Genomic DNA, 20,685 nt, shown 5'->3' with positions numbered 1-20,685 from the left:
TTTGCTTCCTTTTATTTTCATTGAAAGTCCTCTAGTTCTTGTGTTACGTGGGCAGGGAGAACAGAAATGGCCTATCTCCCTTCTCTAGATCAGTCATTGATTTTTATGGATTTCTATCATGTTCCCCCTTATTTTGTCTCCTGTCTAAGATAACAGTCCCTGTCTTTTCAATCTCTCTTCATCTAAGTGATTTTCCAGGCCCTTGATCATTCTCATTGCCCTTGTCTGAGCCCCCTCCAGTTCTGGAATATTCTTCTGAAGATGGAGTGACCAGCACATAACACGTTATCCAGATGAGGCTGAGCCACTGTATAATATTTTTTGTATTATTCTCCATCCAGTTCCTTATGCATCTTGTTTGCTTTTCTGACTGCAGCTTCCCATTGAACAAAGGTCTCCTTTGAGCTGTCTGTAATGACATGGCATTTTAACTAGAACTAGTTGGGAATTTTTTGACAATGGTATTTTGTTGAAACATACAGTTTATGAGAAAGGGGTGGTTTTGATGAATTTCTCGAGTTGGAAAAAAAAATGTCAAATTGTCAAAACATCTCATTTAGACACTTTGGAAATGAAAAAGGTCTGGTTTTGGTTCTAAATGGATTTTGTTTTTGTTGTTTTTGAAATTTAAGTTGATTTATAATAAAAAAAATAGAATAAAAAAGGTCAATATCAAAATGATTGCAATGAAATCTTTCAATTCACCCGAATGCAGGGTTTTTTTCTGGTTTTGTGATTCATGATTTTTTTTTTGAGTTTTTGACTTTTTGTCCCCATTTTGGGTGGAAATAACTTCTGAAATCCCAGATCTACAAGCTGTGTTACCCAACTTAAAGAGGGAAAGTACACATAGCATTCTCTGGCTTTATTTCGTAGGCCTGGTGTACACTGGGGGGTGGGGGAGATCGATCTAAGTTATGCAACTTATTGGATAGTCCATGTACTTAGATCAAATTACTATGGTGTCTTCACCATGGTGAGTCGACTGCTGCCATTCCTCCGTCGACTCTGCTTGCACCCCTCACCGAGCTGGAGTACAGGAGTTGACGGGAGAGCACTCAGGGGTTGATTTATCGTGTCTAGACTAGACACGACAAATCGACTCCCGTTGGATCAATCCCTGCCTGCCAATCCAGCGGGTAGTGTAGACATACCCATGCTCTAGTTATGGGAGCTCCCTCCCAATAGATACAGCAATAAAGTTTTGGCTCATGTGAGCAGAAGACATTTCAGATAAACATACTAGCACTGGCAAGGATCACTTGTGACCTTCTTCCTGGCTTTTGTCAGGTGGCTGATGGCCTTAATGTTTTGATGAACGTGTGTGTGTGTGTGTGTGAGAGAGAGAGAGAGAGAGAGGTGTCATAAAAAATCATTCCTGACAGATTGTAGAATAATAATAATTATTATTTGTATTGTGGTATTGCCTAGTGCTAGCTGCTGTACACACTCATAACAAAGTGATGGTCCTTGCCCCAAAGAGCTTACAAGCTCAGTATCGAACAAGAGATGAGATGTGTACAGAACACACAGCTTGGGAGAGCAGAAGGTAGCAGTGAGACGACCCTGAACAATGTAGTAATGCTGTGAGCTCACATGATGCTTTGTATGGCAGGAGCTCAAAGCCCTACACAGCAGTAAGCATCATTATCCTGGTTATAGAGAGGGAGAGAGGTCCTGAGGCTTGCCAAAGGTGATGTCATGAGTCAGAGGCAGCAGTTTCCTTGGATAAACTGGGATGCTGGTGTCCATGTCTAAAACTTCAACTGCTCCCTCCCCTCCAGCTTTTGGAAAGCCTGGTTGAGGAGTTAGGCTGTACCTCTTCCCCTCAGCTTGGCCAAACTGGGGCCCAGTTGCAGTACGGGGCAACTTAATTCCAGGGATGAGGCTCAGCATGACCCCGAGACCCCTGGAATTTCTCCTGAGGGTATCTAGTCTTAATGTTCCCTATCCTGGTGAAACATGGAAGGAGCTAAGTATCAGAGGGGTAGCCGTGTTAGTCTGGATCTGTAAAAGCAGCAAAGAGTCCTGTGGCACCTTATAGACTAACAGACGTTTTGGAGCATGAGCTTTTGTGGGTGACATGCATCCAACGAAGTGGGTATTCACCCACGAAAGCTCATGCTCCAAAACATCTGTTAGTCTATAAGGTACCACAGGACTCTTTGCTGCTTTTGTAGAAGGAGCTGGAAAGATTCCCACTGGTTTGGATCAGGCCCAGTGTGAGGAACATCAGGAAAATCAAAAGAAAAACTCCATCTACTGATTTAGAGTTTGTTTTCTAACAAGTGTCCCAATTTCCATTCCCTAGGGAACCAGGTGGACCGTAAAGCCTACAATAAGAATTGCACTGGATATCACCTAGACTGCAGACTGCATTTAGCTGCTTCTTCCGCCTCGCCTCATCAGTGTGTGTTTTAGTGCCAAATTACCATTTGTTTTGTTTTCTCTTTCCCTTACTTAGGGAGTGAGTTTTCTGGAAGTCCATACAGCCACCCACAATATTCAACATACAATGACTCCTGGAGATTTCCCAACCCTGGATTGCTAGGTGAGTTTTCCTATCCGAGTTTCTACAGGAACAGCCTGCTCACTGCAGCTGGGGCTTGTCCTGTAGGTGGCATATCTCCTCACTGGATGTTGGGCCAGCTCTGGCTTTGTAAATGTTCAGTCATGGTAAGTGAGAAGAATCTCCTTGCATAGTCTTATGTGTCCTTGTTGGATTCCCTCTGGCTGCCCACAATGATAACAATCCTGGTTCAAAATATACTATTACAGACCCCTGGGCCGGCCTGGGGTCCTGTCTGTCTGCTGGCTCTTCTATCTCCATCTCTCTTTCTCTGACACACACACACCACATTGCCTCATACCTTGCCCCCATTCACTGACAGGTCCAAGATTCAGATTTATTATTTGGAGGGCTACAGAGTCCCTTGCCTGCAGAACATGGTACGGTCACTATGCTGTTAAAAAATAACAATATCCTGGTGTTTTTAATCAACTGAAAATGTTTGTTTCCAAATAAGAATAAATAGTCTGTGCCAGAATCCAAGATCAGAGAATTGCCTGCAAGGTTAGTTCAACCTGCTCGTCTTGCTCGCTACCAATGCCCATTCTTATCAGCCCCCATTTCATGTCTGCTTTTTAATTTGGCTTTTGCCACAGATTGGGGCTCCATTTCTGGGTGGGCTTTTGCTAGCAGGAACGCCTACACCTGTGCAAAATCTTTTCAGCTTGAGGGGAATCTCCTGAGCCCAGGGTCTGTGCTAGCAGATCCTCATGCAGGATGGGGGCCCTAATCTACATAGTGAACATGATCCATTTTACACCACTGTCTCAAAAATTAGCCCCTTTGACTTTATATATACACACAGCACACAGAAATGAGGATTTTCCTGCACAGTTTGCATGGAAGAGGCAGGCAAAATACCAATCAATTGTCCTCTATCAACTGTAGGAATAGGAAAAAAAAAACCAGGAGTCCTTGTGGCACCTTAGAGACTAACAAATTTATTTGGACATAAGCTTTTTGTGGGTTCTAGCCCACAAAATCTTATGTCCAAATACATTTGTTAGTCTCTAAAGTGCCACAAGGATACCTAGGTTTTTTTGCTGATACAGACTAATCACTGAAACCTGTGGGAATAGAGTTTTCCAGATTTATGGATGACAGGCTGATGTAGGTGACCTCCAACAGAGGAATAATTTTGGAATTTTTGACTTTTTTTCATTGTTTCTTTGTTTTAAGTAGTTGAACCTCTAAGTAATGGAGCTACCCAACCTTTGTTCGTCATGATTCTTGTCTTTGAACAAATCCTTTGGGAGTAACAGACAGCTACAACGCCCCATGCCATGGTACTGGTAGAATACCACCACTGGCAGTACTACAGTTAAGGGTCTGTTAGTGCTTCCCTCATAAATCAGAGGCCAGATGCTCTGCTGATGTAATTTGGCATAGCTCTGCTGAAGCCAACCAACCTACATGGATTTACATGTAGGATCTAGCCCAGGAATTAAGATAAAATTTTGATTTGGATGCTTGAATCCACTTTAACTGAAACACATAAGGAAGGGAGGGTGTTTTTCCCCAGCTCTTTTCAAAGAAAATGACCTGGTTTTAAATTGTACAATTGTAGCAAAATTCAATAGCAACTCTTCACCCTGTAGGAGTTCTCTGAATAGGGAAGGGGTGTTCTGTACATGCAGAAAGCTAGCAGTAGCAACAAAAACATGTCATTTGAAAAGGATGCCATCTGGAAAGTAGCTAAGGCTAGATTCTGAACCCCTTACTCATATTGGAAAGGAATTACTTCCCCAAGTAGCCTCATGTACCGATGACATACTGAAGTTTCAATACCTCTTGAAAACGCACTGCTACTTTGATATCTGCAAGTAAGAATAATAGCATGCTTCTCTGAAAATTTCAGATTGCCTGGTCATATATTGATATAAATATATCGAACATTGTGAGCCTGACTCTACTGATTCGCACCAGCTGAGGACCTCTCCCAGTGTTTTGAAAAGTTGCAATTCGATTGAACTGAAGCAAAAGATTTGCCTTCATTTTAATCCCCTATGTTACAGTCACTTCCAAAAAAGTACTTCTGAGCCATTTTGAAATTTTTCTGAACAGTGTATTTGTATGATTGGTAAGGTTAAGATTTAGTCAGGAGTATTTTTGGTAAAAGTCATGGACAGGTCATGGTCAATAAATAAAAATTCATGGCCCATGACCTGTTCATGAGTTTTACCAAAAATACCCCTGACTAAATCTCTACTTCTGGGGCCCTACTGCTCTGGGGAACCTCTGGCAGGGGGAGGCCTGCTCTAGAGTTGGGGGTTGACTGCCCCTTGGCCGGTGCTCCCATGGACCGCTCTCCGGGCTCCCCCACGGCCACTACTCCAGCCACCCTGGGACCACTGCCACTTGGAAGGTTCCCTAGGACACCCACAGGACCGCTGCTCGGGCACTCCTCAGAGCCAGTCACACCAACTACTGTTCCGGTGAACACCAGAGCCACCTGCCCGGGGCCTCCTGAGCAGTGGCCGAAGCAGCTGGCCTTGGGTTGCTCCAGCAGTGGCCGGTGCGGCTGGCCATGGGGCGACCAAGCAGCTGGGGCCAGCTGCCCAGGCAGCCCTGAAGTCAGCTGCACTGGCCACTGCGGAAGTCATGGAGGTTGGGGAAGTCTTTTCTGCCACCTCTGTGAAAGAATGATCATCTAGGAGGCAACAAGAGCCATGCAGAGTGTCAGCAAAAGAAATCTAAGCTCAAGATTTATGCTTTGGAGCCCGATCCTCTGTCCTCTACTTGGGCAAGGCTCCCACTGACTTAACTAATAGTTCAATGAGAGTAAGGAAGATGGGGCTGGGCCCCAAGTCATGGTTTCACAGGACTTATTACTTTCATAGCAATGTGAGTTAGGGAGAAATGTTGGCTCCGAGTTACCATCCATACTCGGAAAGGCCTAACTGGTGTGACTCTACATTCCTGCAGCTGAGATTTTTGGGGGTTCTTTTAGCTCTATAAAGAGTGTTTTCACTCTCTTGATACCAGCGTTCATGCAGTATCGGATTCAAAGCCATGACCCTGACAAAGTTAATCACAGCATGCAGTGGCAAGGCTTGTTTTCCAAAGTCCTGATCCCTTGTTGAGATGGCAGTGTAATACCTTGAACACTTAAAAGAATACATGTTCAGTGAATTCTTTTTGCTGGTCAGGAAAGAATCGTAGCAACAGGAGTTGCAGCAAGCTGAGATTTTGCCAGTCCCTAGTGCATCCTTGGGGGAAACATAAACTTGGAAAAGGGGAGCAGTGGCAATGAGAAAGAAAATTTCAGGGTGAAAAATGATAGATGGGGAGCAACATGAAAGATAATGGGAGTCAAGTGAGCTAAAACCACAGGTGACCTAAAGGATGGAATTGTTGCTTCCAGGGTTTTTTCTTTCCAAACACACATTAGCTGTGAAGAGTGTTAGGTAGTTTCCCTCCCTTTGGGTGGTGTTTAACCATTAAACGGGATCCAGTAAGTTGAAGTAGCTGATCATACGGCAATACCAATTCTGCACCTCTATACACACACATCTCTTTGTTCTGTGGGGCTAATCCTTCCATAGTGCACTGCTGCCTGTATACACCTCGTGGGCTCAGTTCAGTTTTCATACTGGTCCAATAGAGGTTAATAGCATCCTCACCAGGCTGTTCTGAATGCAGTGCTCTATGACTCTTGTCACCAGGCCGATGACCAAACTAAAGTAACTGAATCAGAGTGCTTGATGTGTGTTTGTTTTCTTCAGTAGTTTTAAATCACTGGACAGGTACCAAACAGGCAGAGCCATCTAATGCCAGCATAAGTCATTACTGTTGCCTGGAGCCTTCAGGCCATTCTGTTCGACAGTGTTCAGTTTCTTATACTGCTCTGATCGGCCTGGTACCTGAGTGCCTTTCTCTGCGTTCAAGTGACGTAACCAGCCTCAGGTGTCAGCCCCCTCCTGGTTTGTAGGCTTTAGATTCTTAAAAATAAGGACTCAGTCCTGCACCCACTGAAGTCATCAGGAGTTTTGCTGCCAGCTTAGTGGGAGAGAAATAACCTGTTCAGTTTCAGTATGAGTGAGCACAGCTTAAACCTTAGTTTTCACTCTTAAAGTTGTCCGGCTGCAGTGACCAGTTATCAGTGTGTAATTACGTAGAGAGCAGTCATCAGACTAGGTGCGTCCTTCTTTGTTTTCCACTGCAGTGTTAAAATCATAAAGGCCGCTGTGATTTGTATGAACACACATACACACACACGCACTCGGTTACCCGTTATTGACATCTAGCGAGCCTGCCTGTTTAAAGTCTACTTACCACAAACATGCTAAAAGTGGATAATAGCAACACAGTCTAATGAAGAAAAATGATTCAATTTCAGGCTGGTTTGTTGTAATAACTTCTTTACCATTTTCACTCATTACTTTTGACTAGATGTTGATCACGGCAGATTTTGTTTGATGCACTGTTCCCACTTCTGAACTGATGTGATTTGTGTGCATTGTGAAATGTAAGTGAGTATGACAGGGTTCCCTCTTGGATATACCTGAGCTATCTAGCTGTTGTTACAGGAGACAGGGTCACAGGATCGACAATATTGGCATGGCTTCATATGAGGTGAAAGGGTTTGGAACCAGTCAATTAGGATTAGAATCAGTTCTTTGGGGGGTTTCTATAAAAGGATTAGAGAACAAGTCTGTGCCAGAAATGACTGTGTCAAGAAATAAATTGATGATTATATGAATTAGAAAGAAAAAATGACAGAAGAATGGACAAGTTTATTCTAGATGAGAGGGTAATGACAGGGGGAGAGAGTGAATGTTTTGTGATGTGATGGTTTCATTTTTCACTTTAAATACAGGCCTTTTTGATTTCATCACAGAAATGTGAATTGGAGAAAATCAAACTTACAAGAAATGTGGTGCTGTTGAGCAGCTTCAGAGAAATATTGGGCTTTAATAGCTGCACCGAGTAAGAAATGTAATGGGGGCAGGAGAAGGCCGGAGGAAAATGGCTTTTGTTCTTTCAGTCCTGAGCGATTCAGGGTGGGATCCTGGCTCCCTTGAAGTCAAAGTGAATTTTGCCATTGACTTCAGTGGGGCCTGGATTTCTCCCTCTATTTTTTATCCAGCAATGATCTATTTTTTTCCCTTAATTTTCATTGTGTTTTTGCCTTAACACTGAGACCTGCTTGGTCACTCCATTTGGCTTCATCGCTCTGAATTGCTAATTAATTGTGTAAAAGCAGAGCTTTCTCTAAGTCTTGTCCTCTGATGGTGCTGGATTTAGAATCCCGGCTGAAGCATGCATCTAGACGGTTGGGAAATCCTGACTGGGCATCAACTTAGATGCCAGGATAACCCAACTCATTGAATTGTAGGGCAGGGCAACCAGTGCACTAGATTCTAGGGACTAAGAAAGGACGTTCTTGAACAGTCTCCTGTTTTTAAAAATTGATCTCACACTGCACATGGCTCCAAAGCAAAAGCTTGGATCTGAACACCTCTACATTGGGACACAGACTGGCCGGAAAATAGAATCCTTGGAATGCTTGGAGGGGAAAAATCAAACAAAATGAAGATTTTGTGCTTCATTGTATATGTGCCTGATTTCTTTTTCCTATAAAAGATGTGGAACAGAACAATTTTTTCTGTTTCGTTTCTAATTGAAAAAAAATGTTCCAGTTTTCAAAGTGTTTTGTTGTTTGTTTCCCCAACTGTATCTCTCTTTATTTCCCTTTTTGGAACAGGAAAGGAGGTAAAAAAATCAGTGGAAGTAGGGGGGAAAACCCAAAGCACCAGATCTTTAACAACCAGAAAAATGATTGGAACTTTTTCACTTCCATGTTTTTAATATGAATCTTCTGACCAAAATAATAATTTTTCATTAAAAGTTTCAATTGGACTGAAAAGCCATTCCCCTCCCTTTTTTTTTTGGACTAGCTCTAATTGGAACTGTTGAAAGATCACATCCACCACACTGATCAAACCAGGACTTTCAACACACCTCTGAGGTAGCTCCCCAAGTGTATTATCTTCATGATCATAGATTATTAGGGATCTCAAGAGATCATCTAGTCTAACCCCCTGCTCAAAGTAGGACCAATCCCTAAATGGTCCCCTCAAGGATTGAACTCACAACCCTGGGTTTAGCAGACTAATGCTTAAACCATAGAGCTATCCCTCCCATTGAATAATAACTGGAGATATACCTATCTTCTAGAACTGGAAGGGACCTTGAAAGATCATCGAGTCCAGCCCCCTGCCTTTACTAGCAGGACCAAGTACTGATTTTTGCCCCAGATCCCTAAGTGGTCTCCTCAAGGATTGAACTCACACCTGGGTTTAGCAGGCTAATGCTGAAACTGCTGAACTATCCCTCCCTTTCTCCCCCAAAAAAGTCTGCATCAGTTTCAGCCCTTGCTGGGGATTTGAACTGGTTGAGATTGAGTAACACATAGGCATGGATGATCCTCAGCTGGTGTAAATTGGTGTAGCTCTACTGGCTTCAGTTTTGATAGCACAGAGAAATTACATGACTTGTCTACTGTCACAGAGGGAGTCTGTAACAGAAACAAGAATTAAATGCAGATCTTCTGGGCCCTGGTATCCAAGCCACAATGCTCGCATTCTCTCAAGTTTCTGCCCTTGAGATTTGCCTTTCACTGCAGCCTTCCACCTGCCTACAGTGGATTCCCTGCTCTGGAAGGTGAATTTTATCCAGTAACACTGAACAAAATTCTGCCACCCTCACTTGATCCAACCCCCATGCAAGTCAAAAGGAGTTTGGTTCAAGGGAGAATGCCCATTGAGTTCCTACTGGAAAGGAACACTCATGCACTACCAAGCTGCAGACCTCTGAATGTTAGGAGTGCTGCTACTGGTATCTAGCTGCTCTCCATGGGGTAGCATTTGTAATGTTGTTTGAGAATTTAAAGGATCATATCAGATGAAGGCTGTGTTCCTCCTCTTCCTATGACTGTACAACACTAGTTAACACTCATGAGTTTGAGTGCATGAAACAAAGGGAATTAATTTTTCATGTCTCAATGAAATTCCTTTTAAACATTTCTTCTATACATAAATTCCCTTCACCCCCACATCCTAAAAAATCACTTCCTTTTGAACTAGACTGGCATCAGTCCAATCCATATGTGTTGCTCTCCTTTATGAACTCTGAAATGCTATAAAATATCTGTTCTTAAACTTTTTATGTTCTTAAATAGGTTTTTATCATCTTCCAGGGCAAACAGTAAATATTTCCCCAACAGGAACATGCCTTTCCTTCAGACAGGAATACTTGAGATGCAGCAAGGAATCAAAACCATCATATGCTCTTAGAGTTCATCTAGTTTGACCCCCTGCATAACACAGGCCATTAATTTTAACCCAGATCCCCCCTTTATTGATCCCAAAGACTTAAGTTAAACCAAAGCGTTTTGGTCCTTGGGAGACTAAACTGTTGTGTGCTATAGGGCAGAGATCAGGAGAGACCGAGGTGCAACCATTGCCCGAGTCCCCTGTGGTGGCAGGGCATGGATTAGATGAGATATGCCCAGATGACCCCATCTGTGCTACAGAGGAAGGTAAACTCCCCCATGGTCTCTGCCAGTCTGACCTGAGGCAAAATTCCTTCCTGACCCCAAATCCAGAGATCAGTGTGACCCTGGGCATATCTGAACAAGACCTACCAGTCAGAAATCTAAGACAGAAGATTTTCTGTAGCACCTCACTGCACGGGCCACCCCAACCAGTATCTCCTCTATAGCCAAGGCAGATCTCTTATGCTTCAGAGGAAGGGGTTGGGGGAGTTAAAACTGTGTATGAGGGAAATACATTCTTTCCTGAGCCCTACAGATGGACTGGCTGAAACCCTGAGTGGCTCTCCAGTCAAATATTCTCAAGAAGAAAGAATTCAATAACCAAAAACTGATCTCTAATTCTTCTTCCTAGCTGGGGTGTCTTTCTCTGTAATCTGTGTTGACCCTAATCTAGACAAAAATCTCTGGAAGATAGTTATAACTCTCAGAGTTTAACCCTGTTATACCAACCCTCCATACTGAGACCCTCCTTGCGTCTCCATGAGAAATCTTCCTTATTGTCATGTGTCATCAACTCTTAGGGCTAAATTCCCCAGTGCCGTTAATAGATATAACTCCATCTGAAATCAGTGATGCTTCTGTGCATGAAGAACTTGGCTCCATGAGTTCTCTTCCCAGTTCTTTCTCTGGCTTGTGCTATGCAGAATGTTAGACAAGATGATCATAATGGTCTCTTTTATCCTTAAAATCTATGAAATTGCTTACCACTCTGCGCCTCTATTTCCCGTCTGAAATGTGGGGTTGATAATGGAAGCCCACCTTGGGAAATCTTCTGTGGGCAGTAGGTTAACACTATTGCTTTTTACATTGCTCCACCAAAAAGTTTAGAAATTGTCAAAGGAGGGCGGCACCTCCTTCCCCTCTTTAACAACAACATGATATTATTTTTCATAGTTCTAACTCCTGTACATTACTTTCCATTTGTTAGCTTGGTGCTGCTTCTATTATATACCACACTGTCATCCTGAAGGTAGAGTAATTTGTCTTCTGCTTGCTTTCCATCTTGTCCTTCTTCTGGGTTTCCCCATTACAGCTGGTGCTTCTTTGTCTAGGTCACCTAAGGAGATCATAGGAATACCTGTGTTTTATTAGAAATACTCCCATAACGTACCCTGAACAAAATTCATTATTTACTTCCAACCCTTCCGTGGAGCGTTGTGGCTGATGAGACATGCTAGAGGGTCTTTCCATTTTGAAATATGTGCTGATTGCCTCCTATTAAATGTTATATCCAAAGACTCCTAATCTGCACTATCACCGGTGTTGTATAGTTAATGCCTGTAGTCTCAGTCTTATGTGTTTGAAATATTCATATCTCACTTATGCCTTGAATGTTGTGACTTCTCCATGATGTCTCACAGTACCATAGTGATTTCTCCTCTTGTCTCCGTCTTTAACCCTATTGCCAGGGTCCCACTGGATGCTGAAGGGTTGTTGGTCAACGTTGCACTGCCTCCTCCGTACACATCCTGATGGCATGCTGTGTGGGGCAGACACGGCATATTTTAATTTTAGAAGAGTCTGAAAAATTAATTTGAAAACAAATTTGAATCCCCCAGTGACGTCTTAGGGTTAGAGTTAAGGTTAGGGTTAAGGTTACACACCCCTCACTTTACTTGCTTTTCTGATGCTGGGAATAAAAAGATTGGGCCTCATTCACCTCTCATGATGGTTTTAAATGGCACAACTCCAGTGACTTTGGTGGAGTTACACCTGCTGTACACTGTGGGATCAGAATGAGGCCTACCTTATGGTGGTCTTTAGGGTTCCTTAGCTTAATCACTGTCCGAATGTCACGGCAGCATTGCTTTGTGCTGAGTGTTGTCAGTGACCCAATCCTCATTTAGCCTTGCGTTGTCTTAGTGCCTGGTAAGAGTAACCCCTGCTGGCTGATATTGCCGCTGCCACTACTGTAACATGTCAGGTTTATGGATGATGGGCTGGGGTAGAGTTCTCCTCTCCATGCCAAGACACTTCAGGGGAGGGACAATTGAAGACATTAGATTACTGGTCTGTTTGGGTCCTGGGGACAGATGAAGTGGGGCCAGTGGGAATAAATCTCCCCATAGAATAACATCTTTACAATGCACATGCATGTACATTTTTTGAGCTGGAAATTCTCTATTGTCTGGACACAAGTAGCAGCCCTAGCTGGGGAAATGAGTTTGATGGCTCTCCAGCCTTACATCCAGCAGCCACCTTGTTTGGATTGGCTGATCAGAGAAGGCCTGATCTTGCCCCTGCTACACTTCCCTTGTAATCGGCAGTTCTCTCTCCATTGAGTCCAGTGGGCACGTGGAAAGGAGGCGAGTGCTGACTTTGGGACCCCTCCCACCCCAGCGCACATTGGTTTGGGATGAACAGGAGTCTTTATCTCCTCTGCCTAGAAGTCCCAACAGAAATGTCCAGACATCCTCTTCGGGATTTGCTCTCCACTGTATGCACAGTCAGCAGTTCTCTTTGTCTCTCTCTCCCATTGTGGTTAATACTTTTTCCTTTTTTTAAGCATCAGACAATCATTCACTCAGTGCAATATAAGGCCATATCACATATGGAGCAGCTGAATGTAGAGCTTGTGAACTGAGAAAGCGTCGCGCTGGTACTTTTCTTTAAACAAAGGAAAATGCAAGCACTTTAGAGATCCCAGTGAAAGCAAAAGAAAGCTTGAAACGGGGCTTATGAGATCTCCCCCCAATTAATATTTTTCAACCATATATACTTTTGCTTTCCTATGAGAGTCATGGGTTTCTAGGGAGAACAACCTGTGAGCTTGATTGTGATGAGAAGTCACTTGGATGTTTCCCAGGCATTGAATTAAGGGGGCCTTTTGTTGACTCGATGGTTTATCAGAAGCCTTAGTGATCGTATAATTATGAGCCTGGCCAGTGGGGATGATACAATAATGTGCCTTTGAATATGTGCATATATAAAACCTGTAGCAGACTGAGAAAAATTAACTCATTACTGTAACTTGTGAATGCGGGTCAGATACCTTTTCAGAGTTCTGTGGTGGCAATAAGAAAAGGCCCAACGATGGACAGTGTATGTGATTCCAAAATTCCAGCTTCATTTCTTTTGTGATCACCAGAAAAGATATTTGGAAGAAGATTTGAGGACCTGTCAGGACCTTTTTATTTATCATCACATTTATTCTTTATGGCAGTGCTGGGTAAACACACTGAACTGGAAAGGTAGAACCAAGAGAATTTTTGAAAACCCTCACTGGCAGTGTTATTTATTCATCTGTGCTGGTGCTCACAGAGAGAGTGCTCAAATGAAATTAATGGGAAATATCTTGAGCTACAGCGTGGAACACATCGGTTCTACCTTGGAACATGGAATGATGTAAAACATAATTGGGCATGAGAGACTCAGTGAATGAACTCAGGATTCAGAAGTGCTACTGTGTGTCTGATTCTCCTCTCATTCCTCCTCCCTAAACCTTTATCTTCTTATATGTTTCTTATTGTTGGGTTATTAAAAAGGCTATTCTGGAGCTTGCCCACAATATGTATTTGCTTTCTCCTAACTCCAGATCATTTCTGGAACAAAGATGGCTTCCATTTCTTGTCACCTGACCTTTTACGTTGTTTGAGACTTAAAGCTATACTAGCAGTCCATTTAAGCTAGCTGAAAATGCGGTGTTTTCCTCCCCTCTCTTGGGAGAGTCCAATCTTCTGTTCTTCTGAGGTGAAAATAGGATCACGGTGGCTGAACTTTAAACAAGAAAACAGTCTACCTGACTTCATTGGGATGACTTGTTGGTTTATGTTAAGCATGCACGTCAGCCTCTGCAGAGTCAGACCATTGTCCTGCGTTCCAGCTAGTACTGTTCAAACCCATAGCACCTATCCCACCTCCTCTGCAGCAGGTTTGCCAGTCACAAATGGTAGTAAAGGTGGGCTTTCTAATGAGCTTCTTTGTAATGCAACGGTCCTCAATCCAGTGTCCTCGAATCGAGTTCTCCGCTGACATAGCAGCTGGAGCTGCCCTGCCAGGAATTACTTGTAAGCAAGCAATACAGCACGTGGTGCAGTTGTTCATTATTGATGTTCAGCCCAAATATTTGATGACCTGCGGGGGCTCAGAGCATTATAAAGCAGTTCCCTCCCCCTGTTGGGATTGCAAGCTCAGACTCAGTGGTGCAGAATAATTGAGGCCAGGATTGTGTCTTGTGCCGGCATTTCACTGAGGCATGTTAGTGTAACAGTGTTTTTGCTGACCTGCCGGTGCCAAGGCAGCTTGGACATTGGCACTCACCTCTGGTGAGGAAATCTGAGTTGAGTTCCTGGCATGCAGGAGGCAGGAAAACACAAGGCAGTGGCATGGATGTTGGTGTCTTAGTAGAGCAATGTCTTGAGGAGCCTCTTGCTCTGTTGAGAGGCCATCTCTCCTTTGAGAATGTGGCTAAACTGCTTGAGCCTGGGGAGTATAGTAGGAGAGTTATGGTAATGTTGGACACCCTGCATTGGCTCAAAAGTATGAAAGTATTGGCTGTAAATTGGAGATGATGGTACTTGGTGACCACAGGCAGCGCACACCCTCAGGTTAGCAGATCACTGTGTCCTGAAACATTCTGATTCTATTTTAGGCTCCGTTTGCTCACCTGATGTGCAGCCAGTCTTATTGCATGCCCGGCCCTGGTTACTGTGTGAAGGCATTTTCTGGTAACCGTAGCAGCAGGGCTGCAGGTGGGGGCATACACAGAGAGAAAAGAGACTAGGGAAGGAATCGGAGTGGGCTTGAGCATGAGTGGTGGCATTTCTCTAAACCCAGCCCGAAGGATCACCCTAAACATCAAGAGGGGAGCAGGAAAACCTGCAGAATTCTTTTAATACATTATTTTTTAAATAGAATTACAGAAGGGGTGCTTGACCTGGAAACTGACTATTCCAAGATGAGTTACTTCACAGACCAAACAAACTCAAGCTGGTGTTAGAATCACGGAATCCTAGAATATCAGGGTTGGAAGAGACCTCAGGAGGTCATCTAGTCCAACCCCCTGCTCAAAGCAGGACCAATCCCCAACTAAATCATTGACCCTTTAAGACCCAAACTGATCTTTCTCATTTGGGTAAAAAAGGAGCATTACCAATGAGTACTAGTCAAAAATCAAAAAGGAAATAGGGCTTTGGAAGAGAGAGCCCTAGCTCAGCTCAGCAGAGAGAGCAGTCTGGGCAAGTGGAAAGAAAAACCCTATCTGTAAGAATTACAGCTGGAGCTGAAATCAGCTGACTTTGCATATTATTTTAGCACTCAGGGATGCAGTTCTAGTATTCCGGTGTCAGCACTTGGCCATCTAGAACACAGTCCAGTGTAGACATTTTTTTGAATCCCCTTTCCCTGAGTCTGGTGGAATGCAGGCAGTTTCCGCCTGTCCCAGAGGTGGTGAGCCACAAGCCGAGAAAGCAGAGCCACTGGCAAGGAAGGAGACCCATTTTCAGCTAAAGCAGTTTATTGACCATAAAAAGTTCTTTTTGGTGTCACACCAGAGCACAGGACTCGGCAGAAGAAGAATGGGCAACCCTGAGCTGCAGGAGTGGGTGAAGCTGGCTATGTTAACGTTTGTGGTCTGAAACTATGACAACAGGCACCACATAGATCCAGGTGAAACGAGCGGCAGTTCTTCCAGTAAATGGCGAGGTGCAGGGGGGCAGGATGAAAGATATTTCCTGGAGCAAATCCCTGTGCTTGCGAAGGGAGCAGCCCCAACCTCTGCAGAAGCTTGGAGCCCAGGGGTCCCCCTAGGGTCTGGGGCAGAAGGAAGCATGCTGTGAATGCACCAGCTGGCTGCTTTGGTTGGTCTCCCTCTACTTGCACTGGCTCAGCATGTGCTGTGGGGCTTGGCCGAACCCACTGCTGGAGTTGACACTACATTTCATTTGCACTTCAGTAGCGCTTGGGAGCCCTTTGTGCTAGATGCTGCATAGCACAGAATGGAGTGGTGTCCGCTGCCTGGACGTGCTGACAATCTAAGCATAATACCAGAGCCGGTGGGCAGATACAGTCCAACAGAGAGAGCACTAGGAAACAGGACAGGATAGGTCATGCTAGAAATAGCCGGGTAGCCGCAGCAGCGTGGGAAGCGGAATGTACCTGAGGGCTTGTACTCCATGCCTCGGCCTGTGCTGTCACAGCTAGGCTTCTGCTTTGAGTGTGTACGTCGGCCTGAGCTGGGAACTCCACCTGTGGCTCTGGCATAGACACACTCTGAGAGTTGAGACCTCTCTCAAAATGGAGCAGCTCAGCTTCAACAGCTGGCATTGGTTCAGGGATTTTGGCTGTTGCCTCCTCTCTGCGGCGTTATGGAGGGAACGAAGGGAAGAGCTCTCCAGGCTCCCTACATGCCCTGTCTGGCCCTCAGAGACAGACCCCTCATCACGACTTTCCCCAGGTCTCCACATGCTCTCAGCGAAACTCTGTGAATTGAATGTTGATGCAAAGCTAACTACACAACTTCTTGCATTTCTGATGTGTACAGCCGGGGGCACCCAAAACATATAGCACAGTATGCAGGTATGTGTGTGTGGTGGGGGGGTGCACGGGTGGGGGAAGCAGGTATGTTCTTTCTGTCCCTTTTTACTATATCTGTACATGCAAGGCCTGATTCTCTGATGTGCTGAGTACTTGAGGCTCCAGCTGAAGTCACTGGGGCTCAGCACCTTTGTAACAAGGCTAGCCTAAATCCACGTGGTTGGCTAGAAGAAATCACTGTTTTGGTTGACGTAGTAGACTCGCTGCTAATAGACTAAGAGGACCGTCGTTCAAGCCTTCGGTGTGGTAATGCACACAGTGCACCCACTATCTGGGGCCATCGGTGATTGCTTAGACTTGCTGAGGTCTTCAGGAGCAAGCCCAGATCAGTGTGACTGGACATGCTGTTGGCTTTATTAACCTGCCAAATTCCTTGAAGACCTAGGGAATGAGTTTAAGTGTCTTTGCCCTCTCCACAGCATGAGTAAACCCACAATCTCCATTCAAAACTGCATGCCACAAACTTTGGGCATGCAAAATGCAGCGTTTGAGGCCAAGGTGAAGCCACTTTGGGGGGAGATAGCTCTGTTAGGGCAGGGATAGCTCAGGGTTGTGAGTTTAATCGTTGAAGGGGTTGTTTAGGGATCTGGGGCAAAATCTGTCAGGGACAGTACTTGGTCCTGCTGTGAAGGCAGGGGACTAGACTCAATGACCTTTCAAGGTCCCTTCCAGTTCTATGAGATAGGTATATCTCCATATACACATGACACTTGGAAAATTAGCCCTTTTAAGTCTATTTCTCATACTCCTTTTTGTATGCTGTTGTGTTACCTAATAGTCAATCCTATCTAGACACATATACTTAAAAAGTAACCCACACTTACATTCAAACAAAAAATCTAGATTCTGAAAAGATGATCCAATCTAGCGATGCTCAATTCTAAGGGGCCAGAAAACAGTCACTAATATTGTGCAAATTCCAGGGTTTGATTCAGTTCAGACATACTCAAGCCCATCGGCATTCCTGAGTTTGCAAAGCTTTGAAACTGGCTTGCTTGGTGCAGCTGGATATATGTATTCAATGCTGAAGGCATGTATTCAATCTAAAACTGGCATATTGGATGGAGACCTTGCGTATTGGATCCACTTCTGACTCGAGTGACCAATTTCAAAGCTCCGACACAGAATATCAACTCCAGACACTTAGCAGATAAAACATTAGCCACTTGTGATAGTTTAAAAATGTTTTCGAATACCAAATAGATTCTCAAATACCAGGAAAGATTCACAGATACTTCACAGAACCAATCCTCCTCTGCCCTTCTCCAAGTTTACTGAATTCTCCCCAACCAGATCTAATCCAGACAAATGCCTTGATCCCACCAGGGGATCTGATAGCGTAGATCCATTTACCCTTGGGAGTCCAAATCACTTCAGTGAGACTCCACAAGACCATAATGGTCTGGGCTTGCCCACCTCTTTGCAGAGCTGAAGATACCGAAAGGAGAACTGAAATGGGAGGTGTGGTCTGCAGCATTCTGGCATTTAATGTTTTAAAGTGATGTGTCTTATAGCATTTTTGTTGTACCACTTTGCAGGCCCTTATCAGCATGGGTCTAACTCCAGCCAAGACAGCTGTCTGGTGCGCACGGTGTGTTGGGCAGGCTGCCCCCTTTTGACGTGTGTGATCCTCATAGCCATCTTCTTTCTTTCAGGCTCTCCTTATTATTACAGTGCCGCAGCCCGAGGAGCGGCGCCCCCAGCAGCTGCTGCTGCCTATGACCGCCACTGACCCAAGGAGTCTGGAACTCCAGCACTTACTAAACATATCATCCAGGCTGACGGCATCTGATTCACCATGAAATAACCATGCAAATCAGACTGCAAGGAAGGAAGACAAAAGTATCCAGTAGGAACCCGCTGGCTGAAATTTTACTCTTTAAACTGGGTGAACTAATTATTATTATTTTTTAAGTCCATGAAATTCTGACGATATTAACTAGGCTCTCATACAAAACAAAGAAACGGGAGAAACCAGTTCTGCTGCCCTTCCATCTGATTTGAAAGGTGCAGTAGCTGCATCCTACACACAGCCTACTGATCTCGCTGCCTCTGGTTCTCTCAGCTGCGCCTGGGGACCGGAAGCAGTTCTGACTTTGAGCAGGCCAACTTGGGATGTCTCCCTTAAGGTGCATTGATGCAGGCTGTGTGACTCAACATGAGCTGTCTGGCTTTTTTTTTTTGGTAAATAAGGATTGGTCTGCTCAATTTACACAGCACCACTGTAAATAACTTGCTTCCTTGTGTTACTTTTGAGAGTGGCTTAGCATAAACAGCAACATGGTACAAATTATGAACCGAAAATGCATCTGAAAAATGTGTTTTCAAACTGGTGCACTGATTCAAAGAATTCAGTAAGCTTTAACCGACTTTGAACCAGGTTAACATTCATTGTGGCTATATGTGGGGCTGATGTTATTTCTATATACAGCGTCACAGTGACAGTCGTGTGTGAACATGCTATGAGCTGGCACGGAACACACGAGCAACTGAAAGACATGGGCGGTTTGTGACATTTTACTGCTAAATATTTATTTATGTTTGTTTGTAATCATAACTAGCACTGAAACAAATTCTCTGCTTTCAAGTTAAACCACATCAGAGAAGGAATTCCTAATTAATAACCAACCCCTTATGTACAACTATATAGATTACTTGCAAACACCCAATTATTTCTATTTTGTAAAGAAATGAGAAAAATCCCAAGGTGATGATTTTTCAAATTGATATCTCAAACAATATTACATTCGGGGTCCCATGTACACTGAAACATACAAACACTGCATTACAAATCAAACAGATGGGGGACACACATTTTGGGATACCTATATGTTTAAATGAAGACATTTCTCAAAGTCATTCCTTGTACACAGTGGGCTACAGTAAATCCATTCCATTGGAATCCATAAAGTTACACTGGGGATGAATTTGACCCATTAATTCTGTATATTCCCTCTCTCTCTCAAAGAGAGAGCATTAATAGAACCAAGTGACATTGTGTTCAATGTTCTCTACTTCTCGGAGCTAATGAACAGAAGAGGGCAGCGTACAAATGATTGGTTAAGCTAGTACATCAATCAGCACCAATTCAACGGAACCATATCAACTACTCATTATTTCCCGAAGGAAAAGCTTTTTTTAATCCTGTATGATCAGCAGACTTCTCATCTGCATAAAGGGAAAATTAGAAGTGTTTCCACTGAAGACAATGGAAAACTCCCACTGACTCACATGGGCTCAGGATCTGGTTCATAGCCTTGCGCAGAGTTGCCATAATTAGTGTGAAAGGGACAAATTCTACCATCCTTGCACTGGTGAGCACTTACAGTCTGTAGTAATCCCATTTGGGTCCATGAATAAGGGTCTAGCCCAAAATAGGTCTCCTATAAGTGGACAATTGAAGTACAAATATTATTTCCAGAGAAATAACTTTTGAATTATAATTTTATCTTTGTGCTGCTTGTTCTGAATGGATGTCAGCAAATCAAATGGTAGCAATTCAGTGAGTTTTGGCTGCATGTTCCTTCCAAAACCTTTGTACTAAATTTAGTATGTCTTCTGATCAGACTCGGAACAGAGGCATCTCTAGTTTCCAAGGCAGATAGTCCCTAACTGGAGCCGGGTTCCTGCCCAGGAGTTTAGGTTAGTAAACATCCACATACCCACAGATGAAATGTTCAGAGGCTAATGTGAGGAGGAAAGGAGTCCAGGAGAGCTGACTATATTTTAAAGAAGGCTTATTGAGGGCGCAGGAACAATAGCAAATATGGCAGGCAATCAACTTGGCTTAACAGAGAAATCATCGGTGAGCTTAAACACAAAAAGGAAGCTTAAGAGAAGTGGAAACTTGGACAGATGACTAGGGAGGAGGATAAAAATATTGCTCAAGCATGCAAGGGTGTAATCAGGGAGGCCAAAGCACAATTGGAGTTGCAGCTAGCAAGAGATATGAAGAGTAACAAGAAGGGTTTCTACAAGTATGTTAGCAACAAGAAGAAGGTCAGGGAAAGTGTGGGACCCTTAC

General features: G+C 43.9%; 1 protein-coding gene across 2 annotated transcripts in view; it reads left to right on the top strand.

Moving 5' to 3' along the window:
- Positions 1-20,413, top strand: part of PAX5 (paired box 5) — a 232,295-nt gene extending 211,882 nt beyond the window's left edge. For both annotated transcript variants that reach the window (XM_032778743.2, XM_032778746.1), the window contains exons 9-10: positions 2,465-2,551; positions 18,317-20,413. In XM_032778743.2, the coding sequence (XP_032634634.1) occupies positions 2,465-2,551; positions 18,317-18,393 (164 nt within the window). In that variant the 3' untranslated portion in view covers positions 18,394-20,413. The remainder of the gene's footprint in view (positions 1-2,464; positions 2,552-18,316) is intronic.
- The last annotated feature ends 272 nt before the right edge of the window (positions 20,414-20,685 follow it).

Source organism: Chelonoidis abingdonii, chromosome 6 (assembly GCF_003597395.2).
Source record: "Chelonoidis abingdonii isolate Lonesome George chromosome 6, CheloAbing_2.0, whole genome shotgun sequence".
NCBI lineage: Eukaryota > Metazoa > Chordata > Testudines > Testudinidae > Chelonoidis > Chelonoidis abingdonii.
Note: the sequence above shows the minus strand (reverse complement) of the source record. Positions and strands in the feature narration are given on the sequence as shown.